General features: G+C 38.5%; 1 protein-coding gene across 2 annotated transcripts; it reads right to left on the bottom strand.

The window, feature by feature from the left end:
• Nucleotides 1-914: 914 nt before the first annotated feature.
• On the bottom strand, nucleotides 915-20,607 carry cep152 (centrosomal protein 152). Of its 2 annotated transcripts, XM_030135561.1 has the most exons (28): nucleotides 20,275-20,607; nucleotides 20,019-20,125; nucleotides 17,871-17,980; nucleotides 17,190-17,250; nucleotides 16,768-17,100; nucleotides 15,561-15,708; nucleotides 14,979-15,119; nucleotides 14,433-14,572; nucleotides 13,776-13,976; nucleotides 13,477-13,624; nucleotides 12,946-13,037; nucleotides 12,667-12,830; nucleotides 12,343-12,544; nucleotides 10,208-10,312; nucleotides 9,995-10,125; nucleotides 9,773-9,901; nucleotides 9,555-9,690; nucleotides 8,481-8,666; nucleotides 8,119-8,379; nucleotides 7,801-7,932; nucleotides 6,868-7,521; nucleotides 6,238-6,313; nucleotides 5,943-6,110; nucleotides 5,752-5,836; nucleotides 4,898-4,980; nucleotides 4,651-4,807; nucleotides 3,178-3,281; nucleotides 915-2,902 (listed from the first exon to the last, which is right to left on the bottom strand). In XM_030135561.1, the coding sequence occupies exons 3-28, from the start codon at nucleotides 17,945-17,947 to the stop codon at nucleotides 2,184-2,186; spliced, it is 4,833 nt and encodes a 1,610-aa protein (XP_029991421.1). In that variant the 5' UTR covers nucleotides 17,948-17,980; nucleotides 20,019-20,125; nucleotides 20,275-20,607; the 3' UTR covers nucleotides 915-2,183. The 2 variants fall into 2 exon arrangements, with proteins under 2 accessions (XP_029991421.1, XP_029991420.1); XM_030135560.1 differs by lacking the exons at nucleotides 20,019-20,125; nucleotides 20,275-20,607 and adding an exon at nucleotides 18,598-18,894.
• Nucleotides 20,608-20,698: the final 91 nt, after the last annotated feature.

Genomic DNA, 20,698 nt, shown 5'->3' with positions numbered 1-20,698 from the left:
GAAAGGTTTATAAACATGTCAACAAGACCCAAAAACTGGGTGTGATCACCCTGTTACTTTAATCACAGTAACAGGGTTGAAAATTGATTGTTAACACTCTAGCAGCAAAACTATTGGTTGAATTCATACCAAATTGGGTTTACAGATTGTCAGTGACCCAGAATAGATCTAATTATATTTTGGGAACAGTAGGTCAAAGTTTCAATATTTTATGAATTTTTAAAATCTTATTTTTCCCCCATTTACTTATAAAGGGGCAAAATTTAACATGCCTATAGCAGCAAACCTATTGGTTGAATTCAAACCAAATGGAGTTTACAGATTGCCAGTGACCCAGAATAGATGTGATTACATTTTGGGAAAAGTAGGTCAAAGTTCAAATTTCTTATGAATTTTTAAAATCTTCTTTCTTCTCCCATTTACTTATAATGGGCTAAAATTCATACATCTATAAAATAAATAAATAAGCTACAATACGTGCAAGGGTTTGTTGTGCCTGGCACCACTTGTTTAAGTTTCTGATGTGGTCACACAGGAGGTCATTCCAGTGTGACCTTCACTCCTGCTCATCAGAGAACCAGGGTTCTATTCAGAACATTAACTTACCAGCGTACGTCTGTTATATTAGTTTTATAATACTGAAATGAAGAGGGTGGAGCAAAAAGCTGTAGAGGACCAAAGGCTTGATCTCTAGGACACAGATCAAGCATCATAAAAAAGTTTAAAAAGTAAAACATAAACCAGTTACTATCCAACTACCTTTATAGAACAAAGGAATCATTAAGTTTCTGTGATGCAACTTTCCACACAATCTTAAACTAGTTTTCTTTGTTCGCCTTCTGCTTGGTTTTAAACTCAGGTATGCAAGATTTACTGGTAAACCTCAGCTCCTATGACAAATTATTCTCCATATGAAGTCATAAAATTTATTTAAATAAAGTGAAGGTAACATACAAAATACACAGCAAATCTCATTAGCTTAATATAAATGTTTTTCAAAAAACACTTAAAAAGACAGTAAAAGAGAAGTCAGCACAAGTTAAAAATGACACTGTATATAGACCACCTTATCAAACACAGAACCAATATGTGACCACTGTCACTAATTAGCTTGTTGAACTAACAGTAAAGTGTACACAAATGTTTGAGGATTTTAATGTGGAATATCAATGAAGTTATCCTTTACTGGACCTTATGTTGTAACATTAAGCTGCAAATAAAACCCTGATTTCACAATGCAAACTTTTTTAGTGCAAGTTTTATTTGGTATCATACTTATAAACTAGTGTTCTACAAAACCAGCCTCTGTGAAGGTGGTAAAAACAGGTTAATTTAAAAGGCTGTATGATAAATGACTTTCATTTTGTTTACTTAGTTTAACTGCTAAGGGAAGCCCTCACTAAGCCTGAAATGTATAGGACACAACGGAACTATTTGGTTATGCCTGAGGTGCCAGATCACATTCATCTGCTTTTACGCTGACACCTATAATATGTATAAAAGCAGTGAAAGTGTGTAAAACTTTTAAGGCGAGAATGATGGAACATTCACTGTCATATCTGCTCAGTTAAGCTACAGTTATGAAACTTACTTGTCCATTGTTATGTAACGGACGAACCAATATCTAGTGAGTTCTCACATAAGTGTGGAATCTGAGTCGTAGACAAAAAGTGCTCAGACTCTATAAAGCATCAGGTTTTCACTGATGTTACGCTGCTAAGATATGACATGTTAATTATTGAGCTTTAGAGATTGGTCCACCTTTGGACAGAGTCAGTTGCTTCACTGACTTCAGTCTTTGTGCCAAATTCCTTTAACAAGCTTTTAGTTGAAGCTTCAGATTTGTTTGACAAATATCAGAGCAGTCAATCTAATGATCTAATTCACAACAACAAAGTTAAAGACTATATTTCTCAAACCATCAAATAATATACATTAAATTAATTTTTAAATGACTAGAGATGTGGACGTTTCCCAACTCCAATTGGAGAATCACTGTGCAGCTTTGACAGGTCAATTATGATCAAATTAAAATTAAATAATGAATCCAGCAGAAATTCACACGTCCAATAAACAACACATCACTATGGATCTATGAAGGCTAAAGCTGTAGAACATGTAAACCTTGTACATTATATCAAAAGGCACCATTTGGAAAGCTGAATTAAAACTACTTCAGGCTGTTATTTGTGTTGGTAGAATGGACTGTCAAAGCCGCTGTCCTGCTGCCGCTGCCTGAGCTCAGAAAACAAACGCCTGGGTTCACCGTCATGGTGCTTCTCTCCTTCAGAACCTGGAGTGGGTTGTCTGTGTGCGCTAGTCTTCACACTGGGAAAGTCTGAAATCTGGGAGTGTGGCGTCTTTTTGGCAATCTCATTGTAAACTGTCAGGTCAGAAAGATCTGGTGTTAGCCCACCAAACTCTCCGATGTCATTGGACAACGCAGCAGAAACTGAAAACGGCTTGACCGGTTCTACTTTCCTCCCAGAGTAAGAGAGTCTGGGAATTTGGAAACCTATGTCTGAGTCACCGCTGGTTAAACTCCAATCGGTGCGCTTCTCTTCTCTGATGGGAGCCTCTTGGAGGAAGGCTCTGCTGTGCTGCTGTGAATCCAGACAGTTATCTACTACATCAGCTCCAGCTCCCTGCAGGTACAGCTGCCTATTCTTACTCCTCACAGACACAGCATCCACCTGAGCTGCAGACGTTTTCTCTCGGGAGGAAACACAAAAGGCTGAGGCTTCCTCCCTCCCAGATGTGGAAGAGTCCTGGTGACTTGAAGCTTTAGTCCTCGCTGCAGCAGCTCCTTTGTGCTCTGGATCAGTCCTTTCCCTGTACGTTCTCTCCTCTGGCCTCATGTCAGGTAGTGCACATGGGGTTTTACTGAAATCTGCAGTTCTACCTGGAACCAACAGACACAGATGTCAAACAACCTGTCAATTCATAACACCACTGTGGGTGAAACAATATTAATGATTCACTAAAATTAATTTTCATAATCTGGGCCCTTCAATAAACAACAGTTCAGTAGATAATATTTTGATATCATGCGTTCTTTCCCCTTGCTTTTTTAGCTTTTCCTTCTTTAATACCTGAAAAACTAGGATACTCAAAATTAAACATAAACTAAGCAATAAATAGTAAATGGTAAAACCAAACTGTACAATAAGAACTCACTTGGTAAGCTGTGATTCTTCCCAGATTTCATTTTGAACGGTGTCTCTAGGACTTCAGCCATGGCTGCCAGTTTGCTTGCAGCGCTCATTATTTTCTTCTCAGCCCTGCAGAAGACACGAAAATCATCACAACTAGTCAGAATAATACAGAATACAGTAGAGCCTCACAGTACGAGAGCATCATTGTATGAGTAAGGTGCTTTACAAGCTGAGGCTCCTGAGTATTTGTGTCTTGAAATACGAGTGGAAATCCACAGTATGAGTGAACTTTATATTGGCCATCGCTAGTCAGCACTGAGCTCGCACATGTTCCCCCTGACGGCTCTCCGCTCACTCCGTTTACGTGTTCATCTCATTGAGGCAACATCGCGAGATGCAACAATGCAGACAGTGAAGAAAGTGAGGCCAAAAAGCCCAAATTAAGTGAAGTGAGAGAGAAAATGCCAGAAATTGTTCTACCTCATGTTTTAATGGAAGGAGATATTCCCTCCAAACAACAACAATCCTCCTCATCCTCCTCCCTGCTCCAACGTCTTCCTGGTGCACAGATTGCTTCATCTTTAACCCATAAAGGTCCAAACCTCCACCAGCAACCAAAAGAATCTACTGATGTAACCTGTTTAATACCTGCTGATCCACTAATCCCATCAACCCATGTAAATAATGCGCGTACAATGTAGTTTGTCATCTTTTCATGGTCATCAGATATGACCCATTTGGACGTTCAAAGACTCTGTAGTTACCGTGGAAACACAGTCATCTTCTACAATAATAATTCGCCAGTAAAACCCATGGAGTTGGATCAACGACAGCGGATGCAGAGGCTTGTATTTCTGTTCAGCTAATGACATATTCGTTAAAAAAAAAAAAATCACTTTTGATATAATAACTTTTGAATTTACTCTGAGCTTTTATGAATATCTAAATTAAATATAGGAAAATACATGATTTACAGTGAAAAATGCTAAATACAGAGGGTAATAATATAATAACTGGAGACAAATCACTTAAAGGTTAAATACAGAGAAAAGTTCATTTGGACTACCACAAAAGTAGCACTGGGTTTTTATGGGTTAAGGTAAATAAGTTAATAAAACCAGTTTATTTCTTTCACATTCTCTTTTATTATATTTTTATAATTGTTATTTGCTTTCTAACTGCACTTTTTCTGTTTTAAGCACCCTTAAAAAAGTATTTTTGTGGGGTTTTGGGGGCTGGAATAGATTAATTATTTTTCAGTTAATTTCAATAGGGAAAATTGATGTGTAAAACAAATAAATCACAAAACAAGCTTGGTCATGGAAGAAATTAAACTCATACTGCGAAGTTCTACTGTAGCTGTTACTTCAAAGAGCACTTTAACCACACAAGGAATTTGTCTTGTTGACAGAAGCAAACACAGTGACAGAAAAGGTGGAAGAAAGAAATAAAGTAGCCTCAGAAAGATAAGTTTAGGACAGTTAAGTTTTCTTGCCCCGTTGTCTTTCCTCCATCCTCCAGTAACTCCTGCAAACAGGTGAGGTAATAGCGGCGCATCTTTCTGGCCATGTCCTGCCTCTCCCTCTGCACTGTGGTGTGGATCATCTCTGCAGCTCGTTCACGACTCTCCTGAAGGTAGCGCAGCATATCCCCTGTCACACAAACACATCACAGTCAGAATCAGGTACATGGAATTAAAAAACAGACAGTTAAAGCCATCGCTACATCGTTAACAGACATACCTCGGATCTTTTCCACAGTCATTAGATATTGCTGCTTCATCTCTTCGAGGCCTTGCTGAAAATGTTGTTGTTGGTCAGAGCTCCTGTAAAGAAGAAAAAAAGGCTGAGATTGTCTTGACGAATCATTTCTCAAATAGAGTAGACATATTTGCACAAGCCAGGTTTTATAAAGATCTGTAAATCTGTTTTGGTTGTTTCAAAGACTTCACTTCACATCTAAAGAAAGAAAACTACAGAGTGTGTTCAATTCCAAGTTATAAAAGTAAAGTATAGGAGCCACAAGATCTAGTGTTGTAGCTAAATATTCATGGAAAAAAAACATATTTGGGATGTAGAGGAAAAATATTGTGTGAATCTATATTACGGCTGGTTCAGGATGGCTTTATTTCAATGTAATGGAGATGAGAAAGAAGCCCAGGGAGTCTGTGGTGAGGAATTTACACAAGTTACAGTGAGACTGAAACTTTGACCAAAACCTTAAACTTCTGAGGGTGGAAAGAACAATGAGAAGTGTATTCTTCTCTAAAACCCAGCTCCCTGTTGGCTAAACAGCAAAACAGGGGTGAAAACTAAAAACAGAAAAGGTGAGGTGAATAGGACTCTGTAACTCATTGGGTTCTTACACTAAACAAGATGCTACTAAATGTAACAGTGGAAATATTAAAGAGACGGAAATAGACAAAAAAAACTAAAACTAAAATCATTTCCTTCTACAGTTGTTCTGTCAAACTCATACTTAGCTTTGTGACCCTAAATCCCTAATCCAAATTATGTTTCACTTACAGTATATGGGATTCAATGGCACAATACCTTTCAACTCCATCAAACATAAAAAAATAAGAGATAAAACCAACCCTGCAGATTCTCTGGTTCTTTTTGTTTCCTCTAGCTGCTGTAGATGTTCCTTCTTCACTTTCTGAAGGATACTTTCATGTTCATCTAAAATACAAAGCACAGTATCTCATGAGCAACAAAACACACTCATAAAGGCAGTAAATGGTGCATTCTCACAAATACCATACAGATAAATGTCTTGAATAGATACCATTGAGGCGCTGAGTGGCAGTTTTGTGCTCTCTCACAGTGGTCTGCAGCTGACGACAGGCTTTCTCCAAATGTCTCTGGAGCTCCCGGTTCTTCTTCTGGAGTGTACTTACAGTTTCACTGCACTCCTTTCTACAGCGGGCTTGCTCCCTCCTCTGGGACATAGAGGCTGAAAATAAACATCAGTATATTCATGCTGATGGCACTGCACAGTAGAAGTAAGGTAATAAAAACAAGAAGTATGTATTTTATTAATTTTATGAGTGGCTGTAATGTAAGTCTGGAACGTGGCATACTTTGTATTCTGTTGATATCTCTCTCGTGCAATTCCTGTGTTTCTTTCAATACACGGCTCAGTTTCTCTTCACTTATCTATGAGGGGAAATACTACATTAGTGACATAATAAATACAAACAAACACACCTTTATCATTCAACTCTGGTACATTTAACTATTGTAATAGCTGTTACTGACACCTGCAGAAACCTTAATACAACACAAGTTAAATTTAAGACCATTAAGAATGTTCTAAAGGTTTGATTTCACATCCGGTCGTGCTAAAGCTGGACTTGGATGATGAATATAGAGGAATCCTGGGTGACGGCAGCCATTTGTGGCTTTTTAAGGTGACTTTTTATTTTTCTGAGTAACAATGTGATTCTAATGCCTTTAAACCCAAAGTTCCTAATTTGAACATATTCTTGAAGAATGTGTAGTATATTCAACAGGCTTCGACCAAAAACAAAACACAATCAAGATCTGTCACCAAGCATTAGTTTAAGGCCTAAAATTACTATTACTGTGAAGGAAAAATCCACAGCTGAATATTGTAAATTAATCACTGATCATATTGTTCTTCTGAATAACTGAATCATCATAACTGATTATTTGATGATTAAAGGGCAGACGCTTCTCTAACAACTCACTTTCTTCCACTCCATCTTGGCCTGGGATACCGCTCTGTTGACTGTATCTTTGCAGAAACTTTGGATCATGTGTGTTATTGTGCCTTCTGTTGTGGCCCCGCTGGTCCTCCTGGTTTCTCCAGTACTTTGTTGATCTGTTTTTGGATTCCTGAGAAGTTGGGCCTGCACCTCTGCTAGAACAGTCCGCACCTCTGCTTGTGATTCAGCCTTTATCTGCTGTAACAGTGCTTGCTCCTTCTCCATATAGTGATGTTTTATCTCTGCTTCTCGGGCGCTGACAGTCTGCTGCAGCTTGGCTTCCATCTGCAAGAGCAGCTCTTTCTTCTGGAGGTCTTCATCCTCTCTGGTCTTCTGCAAAGCCTCCTCGAGGTTTTTGTGCTGCTCTTCTAGCTTTGTTTGATACGCCTGTTGACATTGGGCCTTGATAATGGAGATCTGCTGCTGTTTGTCTCGGTTCCAGACTGCTCTAGCTCCTGCCAGCTCAGCCTTCAGAAGGGCTGTTTGCTCCTTCCTCGTCTGCTCCAGTTGGATCTGAAGAGCTGTAACTTTCTCCTGGAGCTCCTCCACCCTTTGTGCTCCAGAACTCTGCTCCTCCAGCTGGTTCTTCTGTCTCTTATGCCACTGATCTTCAGCCGCTGCCAGGGCCTGAGATATCTGAGGGATTTAGAAGCAAGCAATAAGTGCTACATGATCAGAAAACCAATTTGATAGCAACAGTTTTAACCACTACAAACATATGCATAAATACTGTAAGTATGGTTCTATATTACTATTGTATTACATTATTATTATAGTACATCTACAGGTAGTCTAGATGCTCTAGAGGTTGTATTAATATATTAACTTAAATATTTTTAACAGTATAACCTCAACTTTAAACATAAATAAAACTAAAACAGCAGGTATGACACAAAAGAAGAATTATTTTCATACCCTTTGTTGTGTGAGTTGTTCCTGAGACTCTTCCCACATCTCCCTTTCTGATTTGAGAGAGGCTTGGTACTCTGGTAATGAAGTCAAGTCCTCAACCCAGCGATTGTAGGCCCTGGTCACTGCACCTTCAACCTGTACCAATATCACATTTAAACTCACTAAATATAACATGTCAAGTAATGAGGGGTAAATGAAATGAATAGAACTTACTAATGGAAGTCTGTAAAGGCAAGATACATTTAATTACAGCTGTTGCTCCTCATAAAAATATACACAAAAGCCCTTCTTCTCAGAACTAATTATTATAAAAGAGCTAACCTGTTCGGCCATGTCGTCCAGGTGCTTCTCATGTAACTCTCTCTGGGTTTGCTTTCTTGCTTCCTCTACAGCTTTACGTTTGACTTTGTCAGCTTCCACTTGCAGCTGCTGTTTCTGGGCATTGAGCCTGTAGTCCAGCTCCTCAGCAGTAATGGCCTCACTGCCGGCTTCACACTCCTCTGTCTGACAGATCACCTCAGCAGTTTCTCTGCTTCCCTCTTTTCTAGCCTCCTCTAGTCTCTGAAGCCATGTCTTCTCCATCTGCACAGATTCAGTATAAAACAAAAAACAAAATCAGGTCATGGGTGAAAGTTCTTATGAGGCCTACGGAGCTATGGAGGGAGGATTAGAAAAAAAAGAACCTTTCGCAGCTCCTCCTTCCAGGTGGCCTTGGTCAACGCTACATGAGAGTTCACCTGCTGCTGGATCTCAGCCTCCTTCTCCTTGGACCACAGAGCTTTGAGCTCGTTCATTGAGACCTGATGCTGAGCCTGTAGCTCAGCCCGTAGCTTCTCCAGGGCTGCATTACTCTCTTCTCTAATCTTTTGCTGAAAACAACACCTGGTCATTAGGAACCATTTTCTATTTACAGATACATTCATGTATAGAACGTTGCTGAGAAATGGATGTGTGAATTACAGCATCTACACTCGCAAATGAACTACAGATAAATAAAATGAGTGTACAAGTGTACCCCAAGGTTCCAACTGTTTAGCATTTTTCATTATTTTCTGTTGACTTTTTCATTCCAACTTCAGTCTAGTTTCATTTCATTTTCTAAGCAGGGTTTCTGGTTTGTAAAACCTTGTTATATTTTTTAAATTTCATTTCAATTTATTTTTGAAATGCGTTTTTTGTCTCATTAAACATAATAACCTCAGTTTACAGTAAGTCTCAATTATGAATGCATTAAGAAAATATTCAGTCACCCCTCACTTTTTTCAATTTTGTTGTGTTGCAGCCTGATGCTACAGTCATTTAAATTTTCCACATTAATCTACACTGAGTACCCCATAATGACAAAGTGAAAATACAATTTTATATTTTTTTTTTCCAAAAAAGGAAAAACTGACATATCACACTGGCGTAAGTTCATTCATTCATTTTCTGAACCCGCTTTATCCTCACTAGGGTCACGGCGGTCGCTTGGAGCCTATCCCAGCTACATAGGGGCAAAGGTGGGGTAGACCCTGTACAAGTCGCCAGTTCATCGCAGGGCTGACATATAGAGACAAACAATCACTCTCACATTCACACCTATGGGCAATTTAGATTAACCAATTAACCTATTAATGCACGTCTTTGGATGGTGGGAGGAAGCCGGAGTACCCGGAGAGAACCCACACAGGGAGAACATGCAAACTCCACACAGAAAGCATAAGTATTCAGTATAAAACAAGAATCACATGTACAGTTTCTCCAGCTGTGTTCTGTACCTCATTCTCACTGACTGAAGCCTCCTCCTCCTTCCTGCTGCGTAAACTTTCTTCAAGCATGTCCTTCTCTTTGCAGACCGATATGTAACACTCTTGTACAGCTAACATCTTATCATTGACCTCAGACAGCTGTGTCCTGTGAATGGAGGTACAATGCACCAGAAATGAGTTCTAAGGATTCCATGTACCATTGTCAGTGACATCTGCTGAGGACTTACTGTAACTCCTGAAGCTGCTGCTGATGCCGTTCAGTCATCTGTTCAACCTGAGCGTTGTGCTCCAACATGAGCTCTGTTCTGACCCGGTTCACCACGTCATCTCTGTGCTGCTGATGAATTCGCTCAGACCTTCAAAGGCAGAAAACATATGCATAAAAGTAAACAGATGACAATATAAAGAACATGCTAAATGCAGTCTCATATCCCTCTGTGGAGCCATACCTCTCAGCAGCTTCCTGCTTTTCTTGGTCCAAATCCTGGATCATTTCTCTCATCTTGGTGCACAGCTCCAAGTTGGCAGCCCTCACCTTTTCCTCATTCTGTTTCAGCTCTTTATTTTTCTTTTCCAACTCCTGTAGTTGTGATTGAAAAGCTATCATTCATTTGTTTGTTTAGAAACTAACATAGAAACTGTTGTTAAAAACAGTAACTAACCTCCACTTGCTCCTGCAAATGTTGTTTGTCTTCCTGTAATTTCATCAGCTCCTTCTGAGAGCCTCCAGTCATGTCTAGATGATTCATCTGACAGTTTTCTCTGACCTGAGGACAGAAAATGACTTATGATCACTTTGTATCGAATACATTTAAATGCACAATTTGCACTTTCTGTCACAAGATGACTTTCAATCCACAATAACAAAAGATGTAGTGGTGGATGATGTCATGAAGGGGTATGACATTGTGTTTTCATCTCCATGGCCGAGGAAACTATCAGATGTGATTCAGGCAGGAATCATGTTTACAGATAATATAATGTAATAAAGCTTAATTAACACTACGTGTAGTTTTGTTTATTTATATGATGTTATTTCAATTTAAAAAAGGAGCCACAGGACACATAAAATGTGATGTTAGTAAAGAGGATATGACACCAGTGGCATGCAACCAAATTTAATGTGATGATATTTTGTATAAAATTATGGAACACGCTGATCTTAAATATTGTTGGGAATGTTTAGAAGTACAAAAGTAAAATGTGACATAGTTATTTGTTATTAGGGGAAAAAAAAGAGTTTAACACTTTCAGTGCCATGGGCCGATTAAATCGGCTTTACGAAAACAACCTGTAAAGTGCCACGGGCCGATCAGATCGGCTTTGGAGAACACGCCACATTTGTGTACAAACAAACCATCCACCCCCATTTCTTTCTCACATTTCAATGACGTTCTTTCTGTGTCCCCCTTTTGAGACCAATCAGACGGGAATTTGAGGTCACGCGACCGAATAATATTTTTATATCTTTTTAATGTTTCTTATTCTCCGGTGTTTCATCAGAGGGAGCCCTCCATGCCGGGGGGCGGCTGTGGACTCCGGGGGCTGTGGCGCCTTCTCTCACTGGGGTCCGCTCCTTTCTGGTGGGTGGGGGTCCCAGTTGGCCCTCTCCCACTAGTTGGGATGCGGGGCTGTGTTGCTGGTGCCTGGTCGCCGGGGTCGGCGGCTGCCTCCTGGTGCGGATGGCTCCCTGAGACAGCGCCTCCTAAATTGATGTTTTACTTTTACTTGTACATTTTTGTTCTGGTCTACCCGTGCTCAGTCAGTCTTCTTAAGTATGTGTGAGCTTGTGGGTTTGCATGTATATGTGTGTGTGTGTGTGTGTGTGTGCGTGTGCGGGTGAGTGGGTGGGTGTGGGTGGGGGGCGGTACTGATTTTTAAACTGATATGTAAAGCACTTTGTGCTACAGTTTTTAATGTATGAAAAGTGCTATATAAATAAAGATTATTATTATTATTATTATTATTATTATTATTATAAATTATGCAAACTACTATCAATAATGAATCGGCTGCGTCCGGTGCGTTTTGAATCTAATCAGCAATCGGTTGGATGTTTCCTGAAGGATTCTTCAAATATTATAAAAACGACGCGAAATACTGAAAAACGGCCAAATTCTGTGGCACTTTTAAGGCTTATTACCCCCTTAACTGCCTGGCACTTAAAGAGTTAAGAAAAAATCAGCTTCTTTCTGAGGCTGTCCTGTCTCAGTGCAAATCAAAAGGTTTTATAAAATGAGAGAGGACCCGAGGATGGTTCACTGTAGAAAAGTGAAGGTGCTTTTCAAAGATTCTGTGTGAGCCATGGAGTACAGCTGTACAGTGACATCTGAGTGAATCTTAATTGTGATCAATAGTTAAAGCTGTCAGTCATGTATTTAACCACTGTCAGAAAACACCTGTGATGTGAGAAGTCCTGTATCACTACAGTATTCATAAATGTAACTGATGAAAGGAGTTTTTGCCCAAGATGCCAAAAAACTACCAATACTGCTTTAATGAGGAAATAGTAGATATACAGCTGTAATCTGCTGGCTGTTTATTCTACATTACTTTATTTAACACTATTTATCAGATCTTTGGAGTTTGTTTTTATTTGGAAAAAACTAACTAGAAAAAATAAAATGTGCAAGAATTTTTAATCCTATATTAGTCATCTTGCCTGAATAATTTGCATTCTATTTCTTATTTATCTGGAAAAACAGGACATTCTTGCATGTATTTAAACTGCATATTGAAAACCAGCGCAGTGAAATGTTTTGCTCAGTGTGGTGTTCAGACAAAGACAACTCCTCACCGAGAGGCTGAGCTTAGCTTCATCTAACTGGGTCTGCAGCTCCTCCACTCGGGCCTGAGAGAGCTGGAGTTCCTCCTGCAGGTGGCTGATCTTCTGCCTCTTCCCCTTCAGGCTCCCCAGGCAGCGCTGCATCTCTGCTCGCAGCAGCCGCAGAGCCTCATCCCGGGGCAGCTTGGACTCTGACAAGTTAGCCAGAGCAGTACTAAACAGACAATAACGGAAATCAGATCCTGATTAGGATTGATTACAGTGATGGAGCATAAATACTACCAGTTGCAAACAGACCTAAAGTCATCGTTACGATGACAATAACTCATGGTGTACCTGTGAAGTGTGCCATTTTTCAAGTTGGTTTTCTTTAATCCTAAATCCAAACAGGATTCAGAGAGCTGATGCTCCAAGTCAGCGTTCCGTTCTAATGAAATAACACCATGTTTCACTGCAGATTCATACAGAGTGATCTGCTCCTTCAACTCAGCCAGATCATCCTTTGGGGTAAAAAAATAAACAAAAGATTAGAAGATTAAATCCACCCGATAGTATCTCATTTTACTTAAGTTTCATGGAAACAACCCATTTTAGAAAAAAAATATAAGAACAAACCTGCAAGACTTTGTTCATATTTTCACTTAAAGTCTTGGCTGATTGAGCCTGTTGTAGTTTGATCTGCAGCTGACTCATTTCTTGCACTGAACCTAAAGAAAAAAAGAATGAGTAAAGTAGAGATTAATAAATTACACATCTGTGGTGGGACTTTATCAACATAGGAATGTATTATAAATCACCTATTTGATTTAAAAAATATGGCACAGATGGACGTGGAATTTGCAGTGTGTGTGTTTAAGAGACACAAGGCTCTGACAGTTTGATCTCAGTTGTCAAATTCTGAGACTGACATCACACTGCAGTGGAAAAAATAATGAATAATTCCTGCTTTGTGCCTTTTTATGGGTATTTTTTTCCTGTAACGGCACAAACATCAGAATTAGATAACTGTCATGAAAACAAATCAAGCAGAGTTGCTGTGTTGTGATACTACTGTCAAAACCGTACTGTGATATTGTGAGTATTGCTGTGATTATGAACCCTTCTGTTAAGTATGTACACGGCCCTCATGCACAACGATTTTCTTACTTGTCTGCAGCAGCTTGGCACACTGTTGTTGACTCTCCTCCAGTCGCTGTGTGAGTCCGTTCACCACTTTGGCTCTCTCCAGCTGCTCTACTTCTCGCTGACGCTCCAGCTGCTTTATTTGCTCTCGTAACCTCTGACCAACATCAATCTGGCAGCAACAACAGCATCATAGTGGATTATTCTTATTAGAGGATAGCATTATCTGGTTGTTATCTTTATTCAGTGTTAACTGTGTTACAAGCACAGTAGCACGTTATGTCAGTTTCCACTGTTGCACCTATAAAAATATCACTACTCACCTGTTCATCCAGAGCCTGAGATGTAGAGTCCAACTTCTGCTCAAAGGCCAACAGCGCTGCCTCATGCTGCTCTCTCATGACGGTAAGGTCTCGGTCATGCTGCTCTCGTGCTCTGGACAGGGTGTCAGAGCGACAAAGCTCCAACATCTGCTGCTTCATACTATCTACGGCAGCTTCAGCCACCTGCTGCTTCTTCATGCTCTGTAAACAAAGTAGAGCTGTCTAAACAAACCTATAATGTATTATTTATCAAAGGACATCAGTGAAGTAAGACTGCCATCTGTATGTGTGCAAGCAAGACACATAAGAAGAATTACATTGGTTAAAATGGTATCTGATTCAAGGATATGAAAATGTGTCACAATTGTTTTGTAATATTATTTATTATCATATTGCTTGATTCTGTGAAGTTGGCACTGCTTTAAAAACATTATATAAAGTCTGAAGCATCGCTGCTGGTACATGGTACATCACAAAGCCATTTGTTCTGTGACACTACTGTTCCTGCTATGTTTGGCACATTACTTAATAATCATAATGCACTACCATGTGATTCCCAGACCTATTTAAATCATGCTCCATATTTTAGAGCTTGCATTTTGCTTTACACAGTAAGGACAGAAAGAAAACTGGGGTATGTCTTAAAACAGGACTTACCTCCTGGTCTCTCTCATTCAGGATCTGGACTTGCTGCTCCATTGATTTCACTTTGTTTTGCAATTTAACTTCTCTCTCTTTATATTCTTCTACCAGTCGGCTTGATTCCTTAAGACTCACTGCTAGTCCATCCTTTTCATCTGTTGATTACAAAATGCAGACATTATCTACTAAAGAATCACAGTCCAGTGTGTTGCACTATGTTGCAATGCCTTCTAAAAACCACAAGGAGGCATGCGGATTAGTAAGAATGAACCCTTTTTTCATTTCCTTCTCCTGACAATCTCAATAATTTGCCATGGAAACACAACCTACCTTTAGCTTTCACATGAAAAATGGGCAAAGTAAAACTTATATCATAGGCAAATGTCATTTATACAAGTGAGTGACAGTGTTTTAGTGTTGTATTTCATTTTTACAACAGCTTCAAATTGTAGATCTGAATGCAACATCACATTTTAATCCTTAAGTGTCCCAAAATCAGTATAGTTACATTACTATACATGCCGTCAAAGAAAATTTCTGACTCAGATCTTCATACAGTACCTTTCACAATTGCAAACTGATGCTCGATGTATCTCATGTTACGCCTCGAGTCCTCCAATTTTCGCTCCAAGTCTTCAATTTGCCTCTGTTGAGCCTTGTGTAAAATCTGCAGCTGGACAACCTGCTCCCTGTCGGCAGTTTCTGAAACACAAATGTTGCATTAAAAGTATATTTTTGTAGCAATGTGATCGGTGACAATCAATGTTATTCAATAAATTGTGGGAATTCCTTGACAGAAAACTAAATATTTTGTATTTTTATAAACCTTTAACTACTGAGCCACACATTTTCCTTGAGAGTAATGTTGAGGAGCTGGAGATAATTTATTAACACTGATTGGTCTTAATACTTAACTGAAACATACAGTCACAGTCAAACTGTTTCAAGGTTAACGGACAACACACTCATTGTCGTTATAATAACACCTTCACAGTCCTGTGTGTCAAACGGTAAATGTCAACCACACTTCTGCTGTACTGTAGTTAAAACAGCCTCCTTTTCTGACTACTGTACAAAAACAGCTAATGGGGAAGTTAACTATTAAAAGATGCTCAAAGATACTTTAACGGCTGCAAGACTCACTTGCTGTTGAATCCAGGAATTCTCTCTGTAGGTGGTCTAGTTGACCTTCTTGATGAGGTTGAGGGTTAAACATCTTTGGCTGACAGGCAGCATGGTGTGGGTTGTAACTGGGCTTGTACTGGTCCACACCTCTGTCCACAGCTGCAGACTTTACAAGAAGATAATGTTTGAGTAAGAACTTACTCAAGGTTGTAGTTATTTTAATGTATTACTGAAACACATGATTAAAGTACACATGAAATGACTGTGACATAACAAGTATGCGTTCCAATGAAAGGGGATCCAAGGTACTGTTTTGACAAAAAGTTAACAAGCCTTTATTCAGATCACAACTCTATGATAACATTGTTGTACATGTTGTACAGTGAAAATGTAGTAAACAAACAGGCTTCTTTAACCTAAAAAAGCCGTACTGACTTTTTTTATGAAACGACCATCTGAATAAAGGCTTGGCACACGTTTTGTCAGAGTGTCTTGGATCTCTTTACCACCCGAACGCTTTGTGTTCCCTATGAAAGAGCCCCTTCATCACATTTGTTTGAACTCCCAAGAACTCTGGGTTTCTTCCTCCTTGTTCCTTTTCTGATACTTGAAATATTAAAGCATTAAAATGATGCAGAGCTGGAATAAGGACTCAATTAGATGATTAAAAAAAATATTAAATACTTGCTTTAGTGATTTCTTCAGGCTAAAGTAATGAGCATTTTCCTCTCAAATAAAACAATTTTTTGTTTTTTACACAGGCAATGGAGCATCTACAGATTTTGGATTGAATGTTAGTGAAATAAGCTCTCTGAAATCAACTGGGCTTTTTCACAATATTTTATAAGTGTAATAAATGACTACTCAAGAAAATAAACAGCAGAGTATTTGATTCAAATAAATAATTTTCAAAGTCCTGAGGATAGGATTATATATATTTCATACACAGGGAGACTATGTGTACTTGGTATAACATATATAAAATACATACAAAGCAGTAAAAGAGTCAGTAATTCAGTTTATAAACCAGTCATACATTTACTCTATATTTGTATTTCTTTTCATTGTGATGCATTTAAACAATGGCACAAACCACTGCAGTGAACCATCAAACACCCCTGAAAAAAAAAAAAAAAAAAAAAAAAAAAAAAGGAAATACACACAGGACACAGGTACTTTTTAAGAGTTATTTTAGCAGTTCTCAGTGATAAAATAATGTAGTCACCTGAAAATGGTTCCTCGGCTTATGGTCCTCATGGGTTTGCTTGTCCCTGTATCCTCCTTCTCCATTATATTCCACAGGGTTATTTGCAGCCTGAGGATATGGTTTAGATTCATAATCATCCGCAGAGAAATCATTGCTCTCTGCAGATTTTTCTGTGCCCATGCTGGTATATGTGTAATCTCCTTGGGTGAACTGGTGGTCTTCTGACTGCTGGTTCCAGGTGTGAGGAAAAGGCTGAGTCTGGGGGATAATCTGATGTCCATTGATCTGAGCTGTTCCATCTCCATAAACGTACTGCTTATAAGAGTGCTGATTGTACTCAGCTTCATAGTTCTTCAAAGAGACATTGACAGCATTTTTACATTTTTTTCCATTGAGAAATTTAAACCAAAATAAATTAAGGGGAAAAAAACACACCCTACCTGTTCATGAGAAGTTGGCCTAGGGTGATCTGACCACTGCTGAGTCCCTGTGGACTGAGGACTGAGAAAGAGCAAAAACACAATCAAACATGTCTTGTCTTATAGTTTCAAGGTGTAAATCAAAACAGCGTAAAATAGGTTTGTTACAACAGCCATCAGTCACATAAACAATTTGTATTAATATTGCAACAATAATGGTCATTGATTTATGAATAGTGATTTTGTTGTCATTCTCTCCAAGTACTGATTTTGTTGAATGTTATTGTATTTTCTTCTATTATTCTCTCATGGGTGTCTATTGTATAATTATGTTGTTTGTAAAATGGATGCCTCGTTTGAACTGAAAAATTTTTACCAACTGGTACAAGTAAGAAAAACAAACTTATATGATGTTGCTCCATTGATATGTCTGCTTATTTTGGATAAACACTGTGTTTCTCTAGGTTTTTATACAAGTATATAATGTTGGAGAGCTAATTTTTTCATTTCGTAATACATGTATACCGCTAAGTAACACTGTAGATATGTTAGGATGAGCCTTTGAAGAATTTATTCTATTCAGTAGTTTTTAGTGTTTATACGTTGTACTACCTTAAATTTACATGAGAGAAATGAAGTGAATTGAACATAATCAAATTTGTAGCAACAAACTAATAAAAAACATCATGCCACATGTAGTACCTATTGCCAGTATTTTTGTTGCTGCAGCTAGAGTACTCCAGCTCTGGGGAGGAGGAGTCTCTGCTGTCTTCCAGCATGTCATCTGGCAGGTCTGTCAGTAGTTTGTGCAGCTGCCGAAAAAACAGCACATGGAAATGAGTCACCAAGGTTGCTCCGCAACCAAGTAATAAAGTAACACAGATAGGGAAGACAAAAAAAAAAACACATCCATTTTGATAAACATAATACATTATGGTACACGGTTAAAACACAGATAAAACCAAGAGGACGGCTGTTCAGTGGAGCTTGTGCTTAGGTTTTAGTGCTCAGATTCTGTCAGCTATGCAAACATAACAGATAATCTCTCACAATCATTTATTAATCTTAAATCCAAACATTTTTTGTATAATATTTATTATATGCAGTTTGTAAATTTAACAAAATTCTAAATTTAGCTTAACATTAAATAATTCATTATTATGCACTAATAAAGACACACATTAATTTCAACCAGAGAGAAATGATCTTTGCAAGTTTGCATAGAGAAATCTTTTTTATTTTAGGATATTACACAAAGTGAGAAGCAAAACTGGTAAACTGCCATTTATTCCGTAAATGTCAAAACACAGGAGCTCTTTATGACACAAAAACCAACAGTCAAATTCCTCTTTATGTCATTAACAGACTGACTAGGCTTAATTTACAACCACCTACAAGTGATGGAGCAGGCAAAGACTTCTGGACTTACTTCCCATAAGGACCGTTGAATATCCCTCACATCCTCTACTGTGTCCACGACTGAAGGGCCCATTATCCAACTTACACATTTAACAAAGCTGAGGAGACACTTCTGCTTAAGCTGTAAGGCACATGATAAATCCTATCTTTCTGAAGAGAAGGCCGTTTGTGTGAAACATCCCAAACGCTCCTGGCATGTTGTCAGCTCCCTGTGGTATTGCTGTGTTTTCCTCCAAAAGAACTCCATTGTTTAGACGAAACATATAGCAAAGTTAACTGGAGCAGAAACATTCCAACTACTGGTAGCAAACATTTTCCACTTGACCAACTTCTGTATAAAACAGGATACAATGAAGAATAAAAATCAAGATAAATATTCTTCAAGAGTCCAATTTTTCTGATTGTTTCAACCATTTGGAAAAATAGTCATTGGCAGCCTTCTTCATGCTTGGTGTGTTCAAGCAAAAGAATGAGTTCAAGTCCAGAAACAAGGTAACCTAAATAAGGAGAATCGAGGAGAACCACAGGGCAAAGCTAGTTTCTGTGACACACCTGGAAGGAGGCCTTTCCCCTGAGCCAATAATAGCTCCGGTCCATGGTGCAACAAATTGTAGGCGTGAGTAATGCCTGTCTATGAAACTGGTACGGCTGCTCAAACAGCGCACTCAAGTGCTTCCACAAACAACAGTGATTATGAGAATCAGTGAAAATGTAAATGTCCACAAACACTTAATAGAAGAAAATGATTTTTATAAATGTCAATGGGGACATGTGCATATCTCTGTTAAAAAAAAAAAAAAAAAAAGTTTTCCCGTTTACCTCTGAAACAAATATAAGCAATTCCTACTAAAAGCTTTTACAATGTGGTTTTAGTATATCATAAAATAGATACCGCCACATTACATGCTATATAATAGATTTTTTTTTTTAATTTATTCAAATAAAGTAATCAAGAGCACTGAATAAATGTATCAGGGTTGCCATCACTATCCATGTAAAGTTTTAGCATGAAATTAAGGATGACAGCATCAAAACTAAATAACTTTTCAACAATGCAATGGTTGCAGCTGGACCATAGCAAGTTTGTTTTTTAATCTCATCTAATCTATCTTTTTTCAAATTGTTGTATACATATTTAATTATAATGATTAGAATGTTATATATTTGGGTGAAAGAATATTTTTTTTAATTGAAAGTTGTATAATATTCTTGCCGTAGGCTCCCAAACCTCCCATCCATGCCTCTAAGTCATTCACAAACTTAAAATATAATAGTCTAAAATTAGGTTAAATTTAATTATTTTGGTCAAAGGTGCAAAACCACCAGACACTTATGATAAACCCTGTATAGCAATCTACAAATCATGCGTTGATAGCTGTAACATAAAGTCTAACAATATCAACCCAACGATGTTATTTAAGTTTGTCGGACCTCTTGCTCTCTGGCGTAGTCTTCTTGGTCGTACTCCTCTTCATCATGCTGTGGTTTGAAGAGCAGCGCTGCAAATCAATGCCATTGTGCAGAGTCTGTTTGATGAGCTGGAAAAGATGAAAAACAGGAAATCACAAAATAGAATGGTCATTCTTTAGTTTGGTGGGAAATACGTTGCATACAAAACAACGTTAACAGTGATGGTAAAGATTTGTCACTTGGATATAAATGTCATTTATCTATAAATATGTCTTACCTGTTGGTACAAAATGCCAGATGATTTCTTTGGTTGCAAATGTATCAAATTAACTTTATGTTTACTGATACCACATCAGCTATTGTTTATGTCAAAGCAGGGACACTTGCTAGCTAATGTTAGCTGGCTGAGTTCGCTTTCTTTCATAACAAAAATCCGAACAGGCATAAGACAACGACCCGGCCATGTTTTAAAAATCCCGAATTGATATCAGAGATATATCCCAGGGGCTCAAAGAACAAACAGTTCAACGAAGCTCTGCGCCTTGTTTGGCAAAGCAGAAAACTTTGAGCACAAAGCTAACAGTGTTAGCCAGTTGAACGTGCTCTTTAAGAGCAGCAGCAGTCTCTCCCACTTTGAAAAGTCGCGCGCAGCAGCAGCGCCAAACCCCTGTGAGCCGTAAACACAAAAACACCCCATGTAA

The sequence above is a fragment of the Sphaeramia orbicularis genome, chromosome 6 (assembly GCF_902148855.1).
Source record: "Sphaeramia orbicularis chromosome 6, fSphaOr1.1, whole genome shotgun sequence".
NCBI classification, from domain to species: Eukaryota; Metazoa; Chordata; class Actinopteri; order Kurtiformes; family Apogonidae; genus Sphaeramia; species Sphaeramia orbicularis.
This window is presented reverse-complemented; position numbering and strand designations above follow the sequence as displayed.

Bases quoted from the DNA above. Each gene is read 5' to 3' on its own strand.
- cep152 (XM_030135560.1), bottom strand. From the start codon at position 18,660: ATGGGCCCTTCAGTCGTGGACACAGTAGAGGATGTGAGGGATATTCAA. The intron at 17,101-17,189 runs GTAGGGTGTGTT...GTCTCTTTGAAG, and splicing joins GGCCAACTTCTCATGAACAG to AACTATGAAGCTGAGTACAA. The intron at 9,902-9,994 runs GTATGGCTCCAC...CTGCCTTTGAAG, and splicing joins AAGCAGGAAGCTGCTGAGAG to GTCTGAGCGAATTCATCAGC.